This window comes from Sycon ciliatum, chromosome 1 (genome assembly GCF_964019385.1).
Source record: "Sycon ciliatum chromosome 1, ocSycCili1.1, whole genome shotgun sequence".
In the NCBI taxonomy this organism is placed as follows: domain Eukaryota; kingdom Metazoa; phylum Porifera; class Calcarea; order Leucosolenida; family Sycettidae; genus Sycon; species Sycon ciliatum.
In genome coordinates, this window is record NC_088643.1 from 70,277,273 (window position 1) to 70,292,479 (window position 15,207).

General features: G+C 46.9%; 1 protein-coding gene across 1 annotated transcript in view; it reads left to right on the top strand.

The window, feature by feature from the left end:
• The first annotated feature begins 2,061 nt into the window (after positions 1-2,061).
• Positions 2,062-15,207, top strand: part of LOC135805187 (alpha-actinin, sarcomeric-like) — a 13,703-nt gene continuing 557 nt past the window's right edge. Inside the window, exons 1-24 of the mRNA XM_065319192.1 lie at positions 2,062-2,288; positions 2,507-2,741; positions 3,008-3,094; positions 3,462-3,549; positions 5,931-6,009; positions 6,393-6,474; positions 6,857-6,942; positions 7,371-7,463; positions 8,446-8,520; positions 9,069-9,224; positions 9,433-9,509; positions 9,765-9,894; positions 10,048-10,139; positions 10,340-10,385; positions 10,811-10,873; positions 11,081-11,143; positions 11,331-11,408; positions 11,587-11,730; positions 11,967-12,167; positions 12,829-12,966; positions 13,205-13,351; positions 13,947-14,024; positions 14,218-14,379; positions 14,851-15,207. The exon at positions 14,851-15,207 is cut by the window's right edge and continues 557 nt beyond it. Coding sequence (XP_065175264.1) covers positions 2,199-2,288; positions 2,507-2,741; positions 3,008-3,094; positions 3,462-3,549; positions 5,931-6,009; positions 6,393-6,474; positions 6,857-6,942; positions 7,371-7,463; positions 8,446-8,520; positions 9,069-9,224; positions 9,433-9,509; positions 9,765-9,894; positions 10,048-10,139; positions 10,340-10,385; positions 10,811-10,873; positions 11,081-11,143; positions 11,331-11,408; positions 11,587-11,730; positions 11,967-12,167; positions 12,829-12,966; positions 13,205-13,351; positions 13,947-14,024; positions 14,218-14,379; positions 14,851-15,003 — 2,643 coding nt within the window. The 5' untranslated portion in view covers positions 2,062-2,198 and the 3' untranslated portion in view covers positions 15,004-15,207. The remainder of the gene's footprint in view (positions 2,289-2,506; positions 2,742-3,007; positions 3,095-3,461; positions 3,550-5,930; positions 6,010-6,392; positions 6,475-6,856; positions 6,943-7,370; positions 7,464-8,445; positions 8,521-9,068; positions 9,225-9,432; positions 9,510-9,764; positions 9,895-10,047; positions 10,140-10,339; positions 10,386-10,810; positions 10,874-11,080; positions 11,144-11,330; positions 11,409-11,586; positions 11,731-11,966; positions 12,168-12,828; positions 12,967-13,204; positions 13,352-13,946; positions 14,025-14,217; positions 14,380-14,850) is intronic.

A 15,207-nucleotide genomic window follows, 5' to 3' on the forward strand; every position in this document is an offset into this window, starting at 1 on the left:
GTTATTGACAAAGTGTCGTTATACCCGAAGTCTCATTATATGTATTACAGTTGGATGGGACTTTGCTCTGGGCATGGAAATTCCGTCGTTATTCGCGAATTGTCGTTATATCCGCAGTCGTTATTAGCGAAGTTGACTGTACTACCCTGCCGTTGTTTGTGATGGTTTCGATCTGCGTTTCACGTGGCTGATCCTGTGCTTGTGGACCGCATGTACATGTCTGTATACTAACATTACAAAACAAAATAATTACTAGAGCTAGAGCTAGAGAGAGATTCATGCATGCAGCTACTGACAAAATTAATAAAGCCTACAAATACAATGACGATTACTGTATGTACAGCAGTCATCATGTCATGTAAACAGAGGAGGTAGCGCTCTGTGCCAGCATGACTGTATGTTCATCGTGAACCAGTACTGTACTGTAGTAGGGCTAGGTCTACTCCTGTACATGTACTAGTACAGTGGTCCCTCTATAATCCGGCACCATTTGTGCCACGAAAATCTGCTGGATTAGGGAGGGTGCTGGATTAACAAATCTGATTTACTGCTGCAATGTGCATGAAGAGGACATTTTGGCTACTGAAAGTTGTGCTGGTTTATCGAGGGTGCTGGATTATAAAGTGCCGGATTAGAGAGGGACGACTGTAGTACTATAGTACAATCGTACTATTACTACATAATCATTGTAGTACAATCGTCATGTGTATACTGTGTAACTGCTAGTGAATACTAATCAAACGTAGATCTACGATGTGTAGGTCTGTACTCGTAGTACTAGTACTAGTGATGCAGTGACTGTGTACTCGATACTCGTCAACGACTTGGTAACACTAGCATTGATCATCTGTACACGCTCGCATAGGGCTTGAAAGTGATGACGTCAAAAACGGCCTGGGAGTAGTAAATTGACATCAGATTTCTATTTTGGATCCACTAAGGTGTGACTTTGCTATTGCCTCAGTATGTGGGTGCATAGCAACCCACTCATGTCGTATGCAGGTGCAACTTTTACTTCGCCACCAGTTGTCATCCCGCCCCCACTAGCCAAATTAGTCAGTTTCACTGGCAACATCACCTTGCTGTGAGTGAGACCGCTTGAAATGTGCTTGGATCCATACAAAAACTGGATCCAGGTGGATCCAGTTTTCGAATTTTTCAAATTGTTGCTATGCCATTGCTATGGAGTGACGTAGCACTTTCAAGCCCTATTCTTAGTCGACTGGGCCCCGGGGCGCGGGTAAATAACGCCTATCGACCATCATGCATGGGGTACTACTACTCGTACAGTGCTGGCAACTGAAATCCGACCCCCCCCCCCTAGCGGTGCGCTAGCCGCGTTAGCGATTCGTACGAGACGCTAGGGGTCGGATTTCAGTTGCCAGCACTGTAGTACTACTACCAGTATCATATCAAGAGTATGTCCTGGGGGCTGATAATACTCCTGCTAGTACGTGTCCGTGTTTTGTCAGTCATGATGTACTTGTTTTATTCAAAGCCCCACATTAATATAGCAAGAAGGTACAAGAGTTGAAGAGAAGAGCCAGAGAGAAAAGGGAAACCAAGGAGGAGTCCAGGTGGAAAAGGAAAAGGAAAGAAAGAACATTATTGAAAGGGTCGGTCACGTGTATAATTACTACTACTACTAGTACTAGCTGTGTTGATCTACTGTCTGTGTCTGTGTTAATCTACACGGCGCGGCGGCGCGGCACATGTTTCCTCCGTTTTACTTTTAGTGCTTTCGATTTCTGTATCTAGATATCTCGACATGACCTCACTCCCCACTTTCGTCCCACTTTCGTCGCCTAATATGGGCTAAGCTTGTGCGGCTCAGGTGCTTGGCCAATCAACGTACTGGAAATAGGTCACGTGTACGGCCAATCCGAGGTTGAGCCCATGTGCGGACGTGGGCGCAGGTCAGCATTCATCCAGTGGACGGCAGTCATTTTTAGCTAGCTTTTGCAGTTTTGGCCAGGTTGCACACATCGGCACATGCACACACATACCCGCACGCTCCGTAGATAGACCTGAGCGTCATGAACGATGCCAAGCGCACAGAAAGGCATGCAGCAGCAGCAGCTCTTGCGGACCCGACCGTTGCTGTCTCGACGACGGATCTGTTGTTTTGAACTTCCCTGCAGCTCGGTAACTATCACAAGCACGTCGTTGTGCAGAGCAAGAGAGCAAACTTAGCTGCCATGGCTGACGAAACGGACGTTGCGACTGCGGGTGGAGTCGGCGGAGGTGCCATGCTTATGGACTTGGCATGGGAGCGCCAGCAGAAGAAGGTGAGCGAGTTTGTGGCTACTCGCTGCCACTGGTTGAAAATTTTGTTTTTGCTATCGCCCATAGGGACTGGTGATGCAGGCAGTGTCCTCACTGTTGTCCTTCTGGCGTTGAACAGACTGCTGGCACGCATGCTGTGCCAGTGGCGATATTTTCATGACGGCACTATTGCTGTGTTTCTGTTTCTGTTTTTTTTTCTTCCTGTTTTTGGGGGATTTAGACATTCACCGCTTGGGTCAACTCTCATCTCAGAAAACTTGGTCTGCAGATTGCCGAGATCGAACATGACTTCAATGATGGCAAGGCGCTCCTCGCCTTGCTGGAGGTCATCTCTGGTGATAAGCTTGCCCGTCCCGAGAAGGGCAAAATGCGCGTGCACAAAGTCTCCAATGTCAACAAGGCTCTGGATTTCATTGCCACCAAAGGCGTGCGTCTTGCCAACATCGGTGCCGAAGGTGTGTGTGTTGAGAATGCACAAGCATCTTTCTCACTTCTACTTTTTATGGGTTTCCTCGTCTGGCGTGGCGCAATTCGCTAGTGTGGCGAGCGATGTGTGCACGGCGCGAGCTTGTTATGTTGGTCCGTGTAGGAAAGACGTCCGTGACTTGCGTGTACATGTTTTGCCGGCTAGTGAATTGGGGTATCCGATGAACAATTTCCTTTACCGAGTCCTGTTCTTTTACCATTTCTATGACTTGGCGTGGTGTGCTAATGTGTGCAGAAATCGTCGACGGAAACCTGAAGATGACGCTAGGTATGATTTGGACCATCATTCTGCGATTCGCCATCCAGGATATCTCAGTAGAAGGTAATTGTGTATAACGATTTCTTGCATTTACTGTATGTGTGCTTTGGAATAAATCGGCGTGCATTGCATGCCTTGCTTGTGTGTGTGGTGTGGTGCGCGCGCGCGGAAAATGCTGCGCAGGATTGTACCAGCTGTGAGCGAGATGAGCTGTGAGCCGTCCTCGACTCCTCGCAACGCTAAAATCACTGCCCCTACTAGGCGGTACACGCTTATTCTGATCGTTCATTGACCTGACTTCGGCGTTTTGGCCTGCTACAACATGCTGGAGGCACCGGATTTGCCTCCTGTATTCATGGATTTGCATGTTTGTACTTGTGGGTGTTCACTCAATTACATTTTTTGCTGGAAATTTCTTTGCGTGTTGTAGAGATGACGGCTAAGGAAGGTCTTCTGTTGTGGTGCCAGCGAAAGACACAGCCATACAAGAACGTCAACGTGCAGAATTTTCACATGAGGTGGGTTCTGGCAGTCCCTGCTCTGTAGCATGTACCAGGGCTCTGTGCAGACACTGCGACATGCCCTGGTGGTTGCTACCATCCGTGATTTCCGTATGTGTTCGTACTCGTTGCGTTGAATGAATCCGGCCAGAGTACTAGTATGTCAGCACCAACGAAAGACAAGTACTATCTACTGCAGTGTAGTAGTTCTTCCAGAGCTGTGCCAGTTGCACACTGCTTCTGGACGGGAGTGACGTGGGTTTGCCGCAACCATTACTGGCATTAGTATGGCCACTACAGATCCCATACCCGCGAGCTGCCTTGTTTCCGGTCTTGCGCTCCATTGAACAAGTCCGGATTTGATCGCGTAGCTCGAGCGTGAACGACGGCTGTTTTCGACTGGTGTGCCAGATTTGTGGCGAGTACTCCACAAAACACGACGCGACGAGCGCATCAGCTGTCGCTTCAGCTTGTTGGGTGCGGTACTAGGTACTAGAGCTGGGGCTCGTAGAGTTGCGTAAGATGTGGCCTTCATTTTCTGTTTCTTCGGCCTTTCAGTGACTATGTACTAGTAGTATCCCGCGAAGAAAAGGTACAGAAGATCTACGAGTACTCCGCATTTGATAGATCGACCGGCGCCCGTACACTTACCTTATGTAGTCCCATCGAGTACGTCATCGGCGTGCGTCCGAAATATTCGTTGCGCGCGTGTGTGTCTTGGGTGTGCGATCCGAGAAGATGGCAGCGATACAACAGTTACTGTTGCTGGCTTTCCGTGGCGTGTGTCGACTGTCAGGCTGTTGCATCTGTTTACTGCTACGTGTACATCGTGCTCTCCTGTCGCCACTGCCTTATGAGCAGAGCGTCTGTAGTGGCGCGTGGAGTTGTGGTCACTACTGTCAGTTGGCGACTGCTGTCCTTGTTTTCGTTGCAAGTGAGGAACTGACAGATGAGATCTACACCAGTCCTATACATCATCATTTAGCTGTTTGTTTGGGTGTGGGTACCAAGCGTGATGGTGTTGACTGCAGTGTAGTGCTGATGTTCGCCTACTGTACTGCTGGGCAACCTTGGTGTCTTGTGCTGTAGAAAATGATACTTGTGGTGATTATAAGCAGTTACTTGGGCAAGTATTGACTTCGTTGCTGGTGTGTTTCCGAATTCATGTGGTGTGTGGTGTGTGGTTGTTCAGTAAACTCACCAATATTCTTCTAGCTATGGTGGGCAGCATTTACAGCACGTGACTGTTTGTACAACACAGCCCTTCACACTCCTACAATCACAAAACTCAACATGTCTGCAAACCAGAACGACCGCGCATGAAACCGTAAACCTGGCGGTCACACTGCTCCTATTCATGTATATACAGTAAAACAAAGTTCACACGTCCGAGTTACCACCAGCTATACAATTGTGTTGAGAAGCACAACCATATACATGTATACGATAACCAGAAATACATGTAGCTTCCAAGTTAGTTGAATTGACTTTGTTCAACAATGCGGTGACCTGCTTGCTTGGGAGTTATATGTTTTGGATGCTAGCAATTTCAGAAGGTTACGAGAATGACATCGTCGTTTATGTTTTTGTATTGCATTTACCTCAAAGGATCAGTCGGGGAAGTAAACTGCCTGAAAAGAGAAAAAAATGCCAATCACACCAGGCCTCAAACCCGGGACCTTGCTTGTCATGAGCAATGCTCTAACCATCTGAGCTACGAAACCAGGCCAAACTAGAAGGCGCTGACAAGTGTTTCACTCCACTCTTTTCAGGCAGGTCACTTCCCCGACTGATACTTTGAGGTTTGAAGTTCTCCCGATCCTTGAAAAAATATTACATGTGCCTTGATTTGCGCAAACCGGTGCCTCTGCTGCTACTGCTAGATACAAAGCACCTCGAACAATCATGAACAATCATGAACTGTCATAATAATTAATTTTTGTACTGTCAGACCTTGCGTAACCGCACACATCCATTTTCCGCAAATAAATATATGAAATAATATCTTGGAAAGGAATTTGAAGTTTGGTTTGGAGAGATTTTAATTTTTTTTTGTAGCCAAGGACTATGTGCGGCCGTGGGCGGTGAAAAATTTAAAATAATATCTTGACTAGGTAATATCTGAAATAATACCTGGATAGGCGAGAGAACAGGATAAGCGAACACACAGCATGTACATGTATGTGACTGTGAAAGGTGTGACCGTGATTGTGTGTATATTCGGTACATGTATAGGGTACATGTGATTGCTGTAAGCATGCAGCCAGTAGGTCAGGGAGTCATCATACAACCCCCCTTTGTTTGTACACATCTATTGGTTTGGCTTGTTTCACAGTCTTGCCTATGTGCCTGCGTTTGGTACCTGATCTTGGATGTTCTCTGCTGTTGACCTTGTGCAGCTTCAAGGATGGACTGGCGTTCTGTGGACTGATTCACCGCCATCGTCCCGATCTGATCGACTATGAGTCACTGAGAAAGGTTAGTGTTCAGTGCAGCTGTGTTCTGCTGGTCAGCTTGTGTGCGATGCTGTTTGCAGTTAGCGTACTACGGTGTTGAGGTTGTGTGCCTCGGTTTGCAGTTAGCTGTGGTGCGGTGCCAGTGCTGAAGGTCCCGCACAACTAGCAGGCGTGAGCCATGGCAGGGATTCATTTGACCTTTACTCCACCGTTTATTTTAGGGTATCATTGGTGTAAATTACAGGCATTGCCACAATGTGTCTTAAATGCATGTGCAATGTAGGTTGCTGAGGTGAGTTTCAAATCACAGCTGTGAACTCTGTGTACTCCAAGCTGTGTTCTTCTTTGCTATAGCTCCTTCTGCATGGCAAGTTATGTTTTGTTTTAACCTTGTTCATTTTGTAGGACAACCCGGAGCAAAACTTGAGGACGGCATTTGAAGTTGCAGAGAAGAGCCTCGACATCCCACAGATGTTGGATGTTGAAGGTTGGTTTCTCTATTAGGTTTCTATCGTCTGACAATTGTGACTTTGCGTTATGTGTTTATGGGTTCTAACACTTTGTGTCACAGGAACATCAAACAGGCAGCCCAGCCTCCTTTTGAGCATTTTTGCATATAGGACAAGACTGTATGATGGCAAGGTGTGAGTGGGTGATCGAGCTAACAACAAGAATGGGGACACCTATGAAATATATTAGCGCCACCACCACCAAACTACCATCATGAAGTTTTGTTTTGTTTTACATTGCACACAGTATGATACTGTGGTTATGCATTGTGCGGTCTTGTGCTGCTTACACGGCCTGTACTTTGAAGCCGCTTGAATGTATTGGACTTGCTTCTTGTGTGCCATTGCTCTGACGGACAGACATGCTGAACCAGGTCAAGCCAGATGAGCGTGCCGTGATGACCTATGTATCTGCGTACTACCACGCTTTCTCAAGCTCGCAGCAGGTAGGCAGGCCAGTGTGGCCACAATCTTGCCAGCCAACACCACTGTCACCAGCCCCGGGGGCATGAATAAATTGATGCACTTGCTACACTATGGCGTGAAGACTGTATCATTGTACTAGTATTCGTAATAGGGAACAGTTTAACACCTAATTTCCACTGCAATGAGTGAGAAAGATGAGTGAAAAGAGACCACCAAGTGCAGACCTGTTGTTACAAGAGATACGGCTGGGGCTGATGGCAGCCTGTACTATTATGTTCGTTAGCGTATAAGCCACCACAGTCTTGTCTCCTCGATCACAGTCCATCTTTGTTTCCAGATTTCGAATGGAAGACCTTATTTTCAAGGTCTTTGTTGTGATGAGTACGGATTGTAGTTTCAAAAGATGACATTCAAAAAGCCATCTCCTTTCCTCTCACCTCGTTATCAGGCCGAGAATGCTGCCAAGCGCATTGGAAAGGTCCTGGACATCAACAAGGAGAACAAGCGTTTGATGGACGAGTATGAAAGCCTTGCCAGCGAAGTAAGTTCTGTGTGTGTGTGTGTGTGTGTGTGTGTGTGTGTGCGCGCGCGTGCCTGTGTGTGTGCCATATGCCTGCCGAACTTGTTGCCATCTTGCTATCAGAGTTATTTGTTGTCAGCTCGTAATGGCCTGATCTGATTAAGTTAGCCATTCATTGTTGCTGGTACACCTGTAGATCAGGTCAAGCCAGTTGCTATTGATAACCACTGTCTTTAGAGGACCATGAAAGCAACGTAATTACAGCATTGTGCTACCACCGGGGTTATTGTTCTCACATTTACTTCAATTTGGATTGGGCATATATGCCAACCTGGAGGCTTGCATTCCCTGGACAAGGAGGCTGAATTCCCTTGATTTCGACCGTTTCCCCTGGACACCAATTTTTTTAGCGCATCCATCATTAGCAGATGTATTTTTCATGACTGCTGTCTAAGCAAAAGGGATGTGATTCTATTGGGCTGCAACTGCACAAGTAAACTTGTTGTTGACTACCGGTATACCGGCAATTCGTTGCAGTTCCACAAGGTTTTTTTGTCTACTACATGCTACCACGTGCTGTGTGTACTTACAACGGATCTAGAAGTTCGATGAAACACTGAAAAAGCATCATAAAAAGGAGAAATTCGATTTCAAAAGTCCCATCTCAATCCCTGGACTTTCCCAGGACATCCCTGGACCCCGGGACAAATACCCCTTTTCCCTGGTCTGTCCCGGAAAACCTTGGACGTTTGGCATGTATGATTGGGTCCACTCCTGCAATTCCACGAACGAATTCCTGTTTGTGCACACCGGGTACAGTAGCTGCATATAGCATTCAAAACTATTCATCTCATGGAGCATAGAGCGGAAGGAATCTGTAGGAAAGATTATCTTAGTGAATGCTCTTGGCGCTCCTGAAAACTGATAGGAAGCTCCCTGAAATGGGTTTGATTTACCATGCGTTTCTTTGTTCTTTTCTTCTTTCTATTTTTTTTCCTTCTAGCTGCTAATGTGGATCCAGCAGGTCGTCCCCTGGCTGGGAGACCGCACACAAGAAAAGACCCTGCAGGCTGCAAGAGTAGGTTACATAAGAGGACAACACTGCATGACATCACACTATACACTGCATGACATCATACTATACACAGCATGACATCATACTATTGCCATGTGAACACCTGGACGGTCTGCTCATTCAATACGAATTTTAAAGGCAACACGGATATTTTGTGCGATAGTGCATTTCGTCAGATTCTTTTGAACAAACCACACTGTCTTGCAGCGTAATGTCTGTCTCGAAAAGAATCCTGTTTTGTATGCAAGCCTGATTTTTCAAGATTTGATCGTCGACACATAAGCCTGGTTTTAGCATTGACAGACACTGAATTACCTGATTTGAATACATGCCTGATTAAAATAGGACTCTAGCCCTGGCATCGGCTGCTACAGGAATACTTTGAAGGCCACTCTCATAAGCGACATAACGATACGTATTGTGTGATGTTTGGCAGCACAGTGATCATTGCCACTCTGCTGGTAGCATGCCTGTTTGTAATCGTAGCTTGGCAGTGATCTGTAGTCTTTCGTGCAGTTTCTAAAGAAGACGTGCTGTTTGTTCTTTCTCAGGACCGTCTAAACGAGTTCCGCAACTATCGCACTGACCAGAAGCCTCCGAAGGCCGAGGAGAAGGGTCGCCTTGAGGCCCACTTCAACACCCTGCAGACCAAACTTCGTATTAGCAATCGTCCTGCCTACATGCCCAGCGAAGGACGCATGATTCACGTAAGTTAGCACGATGAGTGGGCCTCACCATGTTTACCAAGCCATGCTATTAGTATCTGATGGTATAAATGGGAATTCCAAGAAGCCTCGTCCCTTCTTTGCGTTGCCTGTGTGCACACACACATGCAGTGTGAATGAACTCATTGGGGCATTGGTAATGGTTTACCTTACATGTGTACATGTGTTTGTTGGTTGGCCTCTTTTGCAGGATATTGCCGTGGCCTGGAAGGGCCTGGACTCATCTGAGAAGTCATATGAAGAATTTCTAATGGGTGAAATCAACAGGTGAGGTCTTTTGTCAAGCTCAGTTGCAGACTCGCCTTAATGATACTTAATGATGCTTCACAGTTGCGGATAATCCATGTAGAGATTATGATTGGTTTGACTTTTGTTGGGTATGACTGGCTGTGCACACACTATCACATATCCAGTACTACAAATATGTTGCTATGAGTCCATAGTTACACTTCACGTGATAGAATTGGATGGTGGGATGATACTCTCCTATCTCTCTACCCTTCTGTTGTCTTGCTGTTGCAGGTTAGAGCGGCTTGAGCATTTGGCTGCAAAGTTCCAGCACAAGGCAGCGGTGCATGAGTCATGGACAAGCGGCAAGGATGCTAGCCTTACTGCTGATGACATTGAAGGAGTCAACCTTGCTGGAGTTCTGGTAAGACTTGAGACGGCTGAAGTGCTCACTGGATGCAAGGTTTTTGCAGCCTCGACCTTTCTGTGTTCGCACGTCCTTTTATCGTATAGGTAAATTTATGGTGCTATGGATCGGTCAGTCCTAACCTTGAGTCTGTGCGTTTGTATGTTGTAGGCTTTGAAGAAGCAACACGAAGCTTTCGAGAGCGATCTTGCAGCGCACGAAGACCGTGTTGAGCAGCTGTCACAGATTGCGAAGGAACTCGAGTAAGTTTGTACATACATGTAGCTATGAGTGTGTCAGAATTGCTTACGTCCAGCTGCTACGACATGAAAGAGAGACGGACAGGTGTCTGAATTGTCTGCTATAAATTCTGTGGGCTGCGAATCGACGGCTGCGGGCATGTCATCAGTTTATATAATTCTGCCTTCCACGTTCTTGATTTCTTATTCCCGGCGTTGTTTAGATCATTGGGTTACTTCAACTCTGCTGAAGTGAATGAGCGCATGGCTGTAAGTATCACAGTGGATCATGTCAGTAACGTTATACTGGGTGGGTAAGCACCATTCAGAAATACTGGGTAGGTAAGCACCATTCAGAAATAGTGATCATGTGGAAGCAGACTAGTCCTGAACTCTCACCAACTGGAGTTGATGACTTGTTGTGTGATTGAATCCATGAGGCCTGGCGATGCGGGCCACATTGCATTCATGCTGATTATGATGCTACCAGTTAGCGTAACGCCGCACCTCGCCTTACTGTGATATGAGGCCTTGCCGTCAGGCACACCCAAAACGAAATGTTTGGAGTTTCACGATCCCTTGCTAGTAAGTAGTACATGATTGTACTCATACTCGGATGTGCAATGCATACTGGTTTATTCCTGGCTGAAGCTACCCGTATGTCTCCTGTGTATCGTGTGCTGTTGCATGTGTAGGCGATCAGCGACAACTGGGAAGTACTGCGTAATCTGAGTGACCAGAGAATGAAGACTCTGGCGGTAAGCTAGCCTTTTCAATGCTCTCTGCCGTGTAGTGTCCAGTGTGTGTGTGTGTGTGCTACCTCTTTGCCAGCATGGCCCGCTGCATGGCTGCTGCATGTTGAGCGCGCATTGCTGCGCCGTGGACCACAACCATATGCAACTGTACAGTCTGACCTTGACTGCTTCACTCTGCTGTTGTGATGGGCATGTATGTGCATTGTGCAGGAAGCTGAGCAACTTCAAATTCAGTTGGATGAGCTACGCCTTGACTTCGCTAAGAAGGCAGCGGTAAGTACTGTATGGTCTGCTATGCCCCTCTGTTCCACTGCATACGGTATCCGAAGATGATCATTGATGACTGAATAACAATTGAAATGCAGTACATGTGTACCGGTATGTGACAGTATGTTTTAATGTGTTGTATGTCAGGGTTCAACTGTATATTATCTCTTCTGCTGTGCGGTGTAATCTTTAGCCCTTCAACAACTGGATGGATGGTGCGAAAGAGGAACTGCAAGACGTATTCAATGTTCACTCAGTGCAGGAAACTCAGGTAAGTGAGGTCCAGTGGCTTTGTACCATGCCCCAATCCAACTGGTGACTGTGCTCAGTGTGTTGATGGGGATATTGTGAAGAGGTCTTGTCTTGTCTTGTTCACGGTCAGCTCTGCTAGTGCCGAGTCAATGAACTGCCTGTACACGGTGGCATTCTTTCCCTATCCGTACCTGTAGGACCTGATGGATGCGCACAATGCTTTCAAGGCTAACATCCAAGTGGCTGAGAGCGAGTACAGCGGACTGATAGCAGTAGCTGACATGATCGACCAACTCGGAGGTGGAGACAAGCCGAACCCCTACAGCAACCTGTCTAGAGAGGTGAGTTACAATCCATGCAAGTCCGGGATGATTGGATTCAGTTTTGGAATTTAGTACTGTGTAGTTTTCAGTCTCCAGCTCTTGTGTGTTGGGTGTTGTGTGTTGTGTGTTGGGTGGCTATGCTTCTACACCTAGCTCAACTAGAACGGTAGAGCATCACCTTAGGTGTACTTACCATGCGACTGCAGCGGCAGCAGCAGTGCTAATCGTGTGATCGTGATCGTTGTTGATTACAGGACATCAACGCCAAGTGGGAGGAAGTGTTGGCGTTGGTGCCACAGCGTGACGAGTCGCTAGCACAGGAACAGACACGGCAAGAGGAGCACGACAAGCTGCGGCTGGCGTTTGCGGAAAAAGCCAACCTTGTTGGCCCATGGCTGGAAGAGCAGACCGAGTACCTGGCTAACCTTGGTCTGCAGAACTTTGCTTCTCTAGAGGTATGTACATGGTATGCCGGTGGTCAGGGTGGTGTATGTACCTGGTATGCAGACGGTGAGGGTGGTCAGTGTGGTCAGGGTGGTGTATGTAGGTGGTCAGGGTGGTGTATGTAGGTGGTCAGTGTGGTCAGTGTGGTCAGGGTGGTGAGGGTGGTGAGACAGGAATGAACTACTGTGAGACATGTAAGTATAAAGAGGAAGTGAATGTAAAGAGGAAGTGAATGTAACGTTTTAACGAGTGACTGCACACTTTACTCTGGGCCCTCAATAGTACGCACCATTTTACTCTGCCCGTTCACATACGTGTAAATGCGTGTACCTTGGTAGACCACTGCACTCATAAGCAGCTTGATGATCAGTTGGGAAAGAATTCTAACTACTTGCTGCAATACTCGTATCCATGTGACCCTAAGTTGTGATTACTTCGCGGCCTCGGTTTGTGTTTATGTGGATTGTAAGTCTGCCGAAATAACTTTTCCTACAGCCAACCAATTATTGATGCAATCTTGCGTCAACACAGTTATTTGCCGCGGTTTCAAGGCAGGGCCTTGACGGTATCCAAGGTTACGAGCACTGTGTAAGGCAGGGCCTTGACGGTATCCAAGGTTACGAGCACTGTGTACCTGTTGATGTATTGTGCTTTTCACTGTCTTCGCTGCAGGAGCATCTTGAGGCACTCCACGCCGAGGAGACGAAAGCCGCCGAGTACTCGTCAAACATGGAGGAGCTGGAGGAAGCCAACCAGCGTGTCCATGAGGCATTCGTGTTTGACAACCCCCATACAGAGTACAGCATGGATGTGAGTTGCGTCTGGTGTATGTGTGATGATACTGTCATCTTGTTTATGTGCAATGCCAAACTGAGTTTGCTTTGAGCGGAATGGAAAGAGGGAGATAGAGATAGAGATAGAGATAGAGATAGAGAGATGTTTTTGTTGGTTGGATGTATACCTGCTAACCATGAATGCCTGTCATAGGTCAGACACCATTGTTGTTTGTCGTTTCATGATCTATCTGTGATCTTTTTTGTGTATGCAGACTCTGCGCGTAACATACCAGCAACTCAAGACTGCCATTAGCCGAAACATCAACGCAGTTGAGAACCAGATCTTGACGCGTGACTCCATGGGTCTGACGGAGGAGCAGCTTCAGGAACTGCGCCAATCGTTCAACCACTTTGACAAGGTAAGGTGTCCCTCCCCTGTCATCATTTCCTTTCTGACTTCGTAACCTAGATAATAACCATGCACTTCCTGAGCGCATGCCTGCATTTATCTCTAATGCTTCCGATGCCATATACTTATACTACATGAAGAACTAATTATGTACATGTTCCTTTCCTAGAATGGTAAGGATGCTTTGGATTGCCGCCGGAGTCCAACACATGACTGTGCAGCAGGTGTTGCATTATGCGTACATGACTGTACTCTTGCTTGTATTCTACTCTTGCTACTGTTGTGTATCAATATAGCCCTTGTACAGTATTCTGTTGTAAGTACCGCTGTGTGTATGAACGAAAGCGGTGACTTGATTGTTACAATGTGTGTGTTTGTGTGTTTGTGTGTTCATGTGTGTGCATGTGTGTTTGTCTCTGTGTGCATGTATGTGGGTGCACGTGTGTGCGTGTGTGTATGTGTGTGTGTGTGTGTGTGTGTGTGTGTGTGCGTGTGCGTGCGTGTGTGCACTTGTGCGTGCGTGCATGCATGTGTGTGTGTGTGTGTGTGTGTGTGTGTGTGTGTGTGTGTGTGTGTGTGTGTGTGTGTGTGTGTGTATGGTTTAGGATCATTCCGGCGAGCTTGATCGCAACGAGTTCAAGGCCTGTCTGCTCAGCTTGGGAACTAGTCTGGGCCATGGCGATGTGAGTACAGAACTGTGTTGCAATCACTCTCTACATACATAGCCGATTGTGTCATCTCATACTACGAAGTAGAGCCAAAGCATGAAACTGGGACAATGCCTTTGCAGATGTGTGATTCTTGTATCACCTTCACCCAGGCTTTGCTGTGAATGACTCTTTGGTTTGTCTCTCCTGTACTCTACTACCTTCACAGGATCAGGAGGCGAATCTGACCGAGATGATGCGCAAGGTTGATCCTAATGACACTGGCCGGGTAACGTTCGATGCCTACCTGGACTTCATGACTCGCCAGGCCACTGACGAGGACAGTGCTGAGCAGGTGCTTCAGTCATTCAAGATTCTCGCTGGTGACAAGGTAATATTGCCACTGCTGCTGCTGCCACCGCCGCTGCTTGCTGGCGTTGTGCTATCATGTGTGTGCCAAGCACAACTGGCATATTTTAATGCATTTTCCCCGAGTTGGGTGCTCATAGCTGTTCTATTGAGAGATTGTGCAAGACAGTTTCGTATCATTTGAAAAGCGTATCGCCAAGATTTGTCGTGCTGATCTATTTCGGGGGTTGTACGGTCCCAACGTTTATTAAAGGACCTACTGCCTCGCTTGGTAGCTGGATGGCAGGAAGTGTGTCTTCTTACACCACGCACTAAGAAACTGAATAATGGAAAACAAACTGTCAAGGATGAACGAAAATAAGTTAAAATATCCAAAGTGCACGATGCCTGGTAAGTCAAGTGCTATTGTTTACTTATGAGTAATGTCTTACCATTGTTTACTTGTGCCGTGTAATTAATTTCTTGTTTTTTGTTTTTGTTTTGTTTTTCTCAGCCATATATCACCGAGGATCAGCTTCGTGGTGATCTACCACCAGATCAAGCTGAGTACTGCCTGCAGCTGATGTCACCGTACCCTGATGGTCCGGAAGGTGCTCTGGACTATCAATCCTTTGCAAGCTCTCTATATGGGCAGAGTGACTTGTAACTCAGTTATCGCTTTAGTCTCTGTTCTTATCCACATATTCAATTGAACAATGCATTACCATCATGGCCATCGAAAATTTAGCCGCAAATTTGTTCCCATTTCACGTTGGTATGTTTCACTTGTGTGTGTTTGCCATGCTAGGCTATAGGAAGGACTTCATGCCCCTTGTTTGGGACAGCAGTGTCACTTTTTCGCTTATTTACC